The following is a 7,315-nucleotide window of genomic DNA, read 5'->3' as shown; positions in this document are numbered from 1 at the left end:
TAGAGGGTTTCTGTTTTTTTTTCTTGACATCAATAGAAAGTATGATTTTGGAGATGATAGTGCTCAACTCAACAGAGGGTCACTAACCTGATAAATCTTTAGAGATAGAACATCATCACTGGAAAATAGTGTAAAAACAGTTTATGCAATATAGACAACACTGAAGCAGCATATTTCTTTGATTAAGTTAGATATCTCATTGACAGAGTTTAAAGTAGTGCATTCTTGGTCAATTCACTTGGCCTGCATTGAGTTAACCAGTTTCATATGCCAAAGACAGTAATATGTTAAGCTGATGTCAATGTCTACCAGCTGCTCCTAGAGAGAAAGATGGACAATCTGAATAATTATAATATAAATACCAAGTTTTTATAAAAGCATACTTTGATTAAGGAAAAATAAAGTTTGTATGTTAATGGTGATAGAAGTAGAAGAATATGATCTTTGATATAGGAAATCTAAGATTTTCATTGGAAGCAATGAAAAAAAATAGATATTTTATAGCATTTTATTTTTTTTTGCTTTTGTCATGCACCCATAAGTTGGAACTGACCCTTAGCTGACACTCCAGCAGTTTTTTTCAGAGATATTAGGTTGCATGGAAGGAGACTGCTCATTTTTCTCCCATGGAGAAACTAGTAGATTCTAATTTGGTTCCTTTGGGTTGCCAGAGTAACTCTTTGCTATTAGGCCATAATAATAATGATAATAATAATAAACATAACATGGAACATTCACTTTTTAACATTTCCAGTAGAAAATATCACCATTCTTTGAAAACAACAAGGAAAATATACATATATGTATGCATATGTATGTGTGAGGACATCTACATATATCTGTATCTGCCTCTATACCTCTATCTAACTACTCAAATATATCAAATATATGTGACTGTACATTTATTTTCTTCTATAGGGACCAATGTTTGTGCCAAGGACAATGGTGGCTGCCAGCAACTTTGTCTTTATCGAGGGAATTCTCGGAGAACTTGTGCTTGTGCCCATGGATATTTGGCAGAAGATGGAGTTACTTGCCTAAGGCATGAAGGCTATTTGCTGTATTCAGGAAGAACAATATTAAAAAGTATACATCTTTCTGATGAAACCAATTTAAATTCACCAATAAGGCCATATGAGAATCCACACTATTTCAAGAACGTGATAGCCTTGGCTTTTGACTATAATCAAAGAAGAAAAGGTACCAATCGGATCTTTTACAGTGATGCACATTTTGGAAATATACAGCTTATTAATGATAACTGGGAGGACAGACGAGTGATTGTTGAAAGTAAGTAGCAATTTATTTTCACTCAATTTATTTTTCATTCAGTGGAAACAAATTTATTCATGTTGCTAAAGAAAATATAATGGTAATTGCATGTAGTAATTACATTTTCCCAGAATGAACTCCAAAAGTCAAAGAGGCAATTAACTGCTGGTAGGTAAAGCACCGGTATAGTGATCACTAGTTTATAAGCATAGAATTTTTAATATAGTTCATCATAATATTTCTTAGAAACCAATATGGTATAATTTGTGGAAACTAATTCTTGAGTATAAAATATATGTGTACTAATTCATTTTCTTCTAGTGAGTAAACTATTACATTTATCTGCTTACTAATATTCAATTAATTATATTTTTTCAAACAAATATTGGAGGTTATTTTAAAATTATTGGGTTGAAATATAATTGTTATACAAAAGTGCTAGAAGTAATCTCATACTAAATGGAGGAAATAATTTCAGCATATTCAGTGTAAGTTAATCACGTAATTCAAAGAGACCTCTTTTATGGCATCAAGCTTTTACAGGACCATAGTCCTCTTATAACTTCACTTTTCTTTTTTTTCCTCTATTTGTGATTTCCATATATCATCACATTTTTCAGTTCCCCTATATTCAGGCTTAAGTCCATCTTTTTTTAAAAGAGATTACTTTAAAGGTCAAAATAACATCTAATTTATGTTTTGTAAAGTGTTCAAATAATAAGGATTTGAAAATTAAATTCCTGTCTCATTACCACAATCATCCATTCCCCTTGCTTCACCATTGCTGACAGCTCTTGTGCCTCTAGGATTTTCTTTATTTATGTATGTGTACAGATCCTAATTACAGAAATGGAATTAAACCATTACTTCACTTCCAATCTGTCTTAGAAAGCTTTCATTTCAGCATATAGTATTCTATTTTTTTATAAGCCAGTATGAAATTCTTTACTTAGGATAAACTAATTGGTTTAAACATTTCTTTATAGCTGTTGATTTATTTTATTTTTAGAAACTCATGATCACATATAATATTGCAAGAAAATATGTGAATGTATAAACTCAAATTATATTTCACAATATGAAAAAACTTATTTCTCCACACTTTTCCCAACAATTACTTTATTATACTATGTTATGACTAATTTTTAAAAAAATATTAAATTTTATGAATTTTAATGAACATTTACATTGATTTTGGGTTTTCATTCATTTATTGTTACACTATTTTCTCTACCCTCCTCCCCAGTTTGGTCTTCTTTCCCCCTCCCTTGAAAGTCTGTTTTAATTGTCCATTTGTCACAGTGGTTGTCAAAGGTTATGACTAATTTTTAGGTGGGGGAAGAATATGCTTATTAGCAATATAAAAGTATACTTCTTAAGTCAGTCTTCATATTACATGTGTCCTCTGTATTTATTCCAAATTCTTTCATATTGCTCTTTTGACAATATATTTGACATTCCTCTGAATATTAAAAAAGTCCCAATTTAGTCTTTCTGACTTAGTTCTAAGTTATATTTTGAAAATAGGCAATTTTTTCTTCTTTAGCTAAGTGTGCTTACCTATAATTTATTCGTTTTCGTGTGTTCTACATTATTCTATTTTAGTTCACAGTAGAAGTGTGTGTCTGTGTAAGTATAAAAACAACAAGTATAATACTGATCATTGTGTTCACACATATTTGAGATTCATACTTTTGTATATGTCTATAAAATTTATTTTTAATCCTCTTTGTTGCTTTTGTTGTATGCTGGCTATTCATTTCAAACCCAGTAACTCTATGCCCGTTCATCCTTCTAGTTACACCAGCTGGATATAATTTGAATTAGAAAAGTTCACATTGGAATAAAAGGAAGAATTAGCTTTTTCACTTCCCTTTTTATGAGTCATTTTAAAAACCATAAGTAACTAAAACAAAAGAGACCTTTAACAACAATATATTCATTAACTTGTGCATTAACTTTCCGCCCTCCAGATTTTTGTTAGGCACTTTTTTTATATAAGGAAGATCTCATCCTTCTTTAGAAGCTGTAGTTTAAAGAAGGATACTATAAGTAAGTCAACACTAAAATATAATAGGAGCTACTGAAGGTCTAGAGTACGATAATCTGCCTAGGGGCAAAGGGTATCAAGAAAGCTTTAGTGGAGGAAGCTGCACAGAGCTGAGTTCAGGAAATTGTACGTCTGCTGGTTGTCACCAATTAAGGCAGTGCCACAAGGCTGTACTAATTAATAGTACCTGCATTTTTATTGCTATGTAATGGGGGGCTAAACAAACAAACAAACAAACAAAGAAACATAAAATAGAGCCAGTTTAGTTTAAGAATATCCTTTAAGAAAGAGTAGAAATGATTAACTGTATTAAATTTTGACCCTTTACTGCATATCTATCTATCTATCTATCTATCTATCTATCTATCTATCTTTGTGATGAAATTAAAGACGCACATAACGCACTTGGGCTATTTCTGCAGTATATGGTTTCCTGAAGGAAACCATGCATTTGAGTGACTACTTGATCTGTGAGTTAAACTAGCTTCTTTTTCCCCCAGAACACTTGTTTTTTTCTTGAAAGAATAAAGAAGAGACAGACTGTGGTTATACAAACTTGGTTGGCAGACATGTTCTAAAACATGAATAAAATGAAACAGCCACTTCAAGAAAAAGGTCTAGAATTTGTCTTTCAGACACAAAGACCACACTTTCAAGTAAAGATTATCATTTTAAAGACATTGAAGTGGTTTCAGGGGCACTCTGGTTAAAGAATTTGTCTTTAACCAATGGTAGTTGTTGGAACCAACCCATAGCTGACCCTCCAGCAGATTTTGAGAGGCAGTAATTGCACGGAAGGAGATTGCTCATCCTTCTTCTGTGGAGCAGCTGAAAGTTCAAACTGCGTGCCTTTGGGAATGCAGCACAGATTCTTACACTAGGCCACCAGCACAGTGCAAACTCACAAGCTACTTCCTCGAAAGGAGAGATGAGGCAATCTGCTACCAAGGTTTTTTATTATTAGTTGCCATCAAGTTGCTTATAACTCATAACAACTCTAGAAACAGCACTTCTGATCCCTGCCTTTTCATAAACCAGCCTCACAATCTCTGATATGCTTGAGGTCATTATTACATTTACTGTGTCAATTTATCTTGTTGGAGATTTGTACTCTTTCCCTGACCCTTCACCTTTCCCAGTAGGAAGTCCTTTTCTAAGGACTGGCCCCTCTTGGCAAAATGTAAAAATATCTAAGATGAAATTTCACTATCTTTACCTCTAAGGAGACCCCTGATTGCATGTCTTCCAAGACAGATGTGTTTGTTCTTCTTGACTAATGTTTAGCACTTTTGAAACAAAATGGGGAAGTTCTACTTGTTGTTAAAGAAGCAAGAGCATTTGAAACATGGGGATGGCTGAGTCCATCCTCTGTTAACTCTACAGACAACTGTCTCCATTAACCAACCACCTCTAGAGAATAGAATTAAACTGTAAAACATAAGCCCCTGCCATCATCTGCATAGTCCCGCGCCTACTTCTAATTGTTGTTTTGTTAGTGCCATAGAGTTGAGTATGACTCAGTGACACTTTGAACAACAAATCTGAAAAATGTCTAATCTTGTGCCATTCTCACAAGCGTGGGTACATTTGAGTCCATTGGTTCAGCCACTGTGTCAACCCACCTGGTTGAGGGTCTTCCTCTCTTTTGCTGTCCCTCCACCTTTCCAAGCATGATGGTCCTCTCCAAGAAACAGCCTCTCCTAGCCACACACCCAAAGAATGGGAGATGAAGCTTTGTCATCTTTGCCTCCAAGTAGTGCTCTGGCTGCACCATTTCCAAGACATTTCTATTTCTTCTTTTATCAGTCCATGAGAAATTCAGTACTCTTCTCTAACACCACAGTTCAAAGGCAGCAGTTTTTCTTCTGTCTTCCTTATTCATTGTCCACCCCTCAGATATGTAGCAAGTAATTGAAAATAAATTACCAGAATGAGGTCTGGTCTAAAATTTGCTGTCAATGACTCACTTAAAAAAAGTGCAAGGACTTCATGGAACCAAGTACATCTGACCTTTACCAGCTCCACAGTGGGTAAATGTCCCCATCAGCAACACAAACCAATTCACTCCCATGAGATTAGACATGACCCTCACACTACCATACTTCTTTCTTCTTAGCCAATCTCACTATTTTACTGGGTCCAAAATTCATTGTGATAGCTTACAGACAACACAGAACCACATTGTTGTTGTTATGTGCCATCTGTGCCATCAAGTTGACTGTGCCTCATAGCTTTATTATTGACCTATCTATTATTGATCTATCTTGAGCCAGTCTCACCAACTTTAATACACCTGCCTCTATTGCCACAGTAACTGTGTCAAACCATTCAGGGTCTTCGTTTACTACGCTGACCCTCTATCTTTTCAAGCCTGATATCCCTCTCCAAGGATGGATCCCTTCTGCACCAAGTCCATTGCATGTGAGACAGAGTTTAATAATCTTTGCCTCCAGGACAGATCTATTTGTTTTCTAGGTAGCCCATGATTAGTATTCTTCTTTAGCACCACAACTCAAAGATATGGATATTAATTAATAAGCATATGAAGGAAAAGAAACATAATAACTAAGATATTAGAATCAACCTAAGATTTAAATCCCAGTTTGTTACTTATTTTCTGTGTGCTTTTATGTGTATTTTCTCACTTAAAGACAAAATGAAACAATCCACAAAATACCTGGGAAACCAATTCATAAACATTTTTATAATAAAGTTTTGTTTTTAACTATATAAAAAGAACGAAAATATGAGCCTAGGTATCAATGAAAATCTTTATATCACTTTGTTATATTCATGGCGGTTGCTGGGATGCTAAACACTGTGACACTGATGTGTCAAATGAAATAATGGTTACTCATGGTGGACAGTGTTTGGTGGGGTTCCCAGATTAAAAAACTTGGAAGCAGGAATAGCATCCATGTTGTTGCTAAATGTGTTAGGAGTGGCATTCACTTCTGAAGTACCTTGCCTCTGGAAACTTAAAGAAACGATGAAAGTTACCCAAGTATTCAAGTCTTTCATTCATAGGGTCGCTATGAGTAGTCTGCTATTCGATGGCACTTAACAAAAATATCAGGGGCTAACATTTAGCATATTCATTAAATAACCAGAAAAAAATAGAAATAATGAGAGGCATAAACTAGGGTATTAGGAACCAGGCAGAAATTAAGAATGAGGTAAAATGTATCTATAGTAAAAGTTTATATCAATTCTATTTTACTTCCCTCTACACAAAACCAGTTACAATAACTATTGCAATTATTCCTAGAAGTTCTGTGGGAAAGTTTATTATTTGACTTACTAGAAAAGAAAAATAAATAAAACATACTCAAATCAATAGATATACAATTATTCTGTCATGATATTCTACTTTATTAACGTATAATTTTAAAAAATTCCTTTTATTATGCCTTTCACCAGTTAAAAAAAAATACAAAGATTCTGTCTGAATCTGAATTGTAAAGTTATTTAGAGCCCCATCGAAGAGTTTTAAATACTTCCATGATCCCTTATGTTGTATTGTTATTAGGTACCATTGAGTAAACTACAACTCATAGCAATCCAATGAATAACAATCCTTAATATTATCCTATCCTGCACTTTCCTTACAATCTCTATCATATGCAAGTTCATTGTGATAGTCACTATGGCAGTCCATTTCATTGATAGTTTTCCTCTCTTTCATTGACCCTCTACTTTTACTGATGTCTGTTTCCAAGAACTGGTTCTTACTGAAAATACATCCACTTTTGTTGCTAATAAGTACTTCAGTTCCCCTTCCTTCAAGACATATTTGTGTATTCTTTTGACAGTCCCTAGTATATTCAAAACTCTTCACCAGCATCACAATTCAGAAGCATAGATTCTTCTTTGGTCTTCTTTATTTACTGCCCAACTTTCAGATGCATACAGAGTAATAAAGATCACAACTTGAATCAAGAAAACCTTAGTCTTTTAATTAATATTCTTTCTCTTTAGAACTTGGAGAGGTCA

At 33.9% G+C, this 7,315-nt stretch overlaps 1 protein-coding gene across 1 annotated transcript in view; it reads left to right on the top strand.

Annotated features, from left to right (window-relative positions):
- The window catches only part of LRP1B (low density lipoprotein receptor-related protein 1B), a 2,414,068-nt gene that overhangs the window by 1,665,590 nt on the left and 741,163 nt on the right, over positions 1 to 7,315 (top strand). Inside the window, exon 41 of the mRNA XM_006880809.1 lies at positions 919 to 1,290. Coding sequence (XP_006880871.1) covers positions 919 to 1,290 — 372 coding nt within the window. The remainder of the gene's footprint in view (positions 1 to 918; positions 1,291 to 7,315) is intronic.

This window comes from Elephantulus edwardii, unplaced genomic scaffold (assembly GCF_000299155.1).
Source record: "Elephantulus edwardii isolate Elephantulus edwardi_28Jun2011 unplaced genomic scaffold, EleEdw1.0 scaffold00010, whole genome shotgun sequence".
Classification (NCBI taxonomy): domain Eukaryota; kingdom Metazoa; phylum Chordata; class Mammalia; order Macroscelidea; family Macroscelididae; genus Elephantulus; species Elephantulus edwardii.
This window is presented reverse-complemented; position numbering and strand designations above follow the sequence as displayed.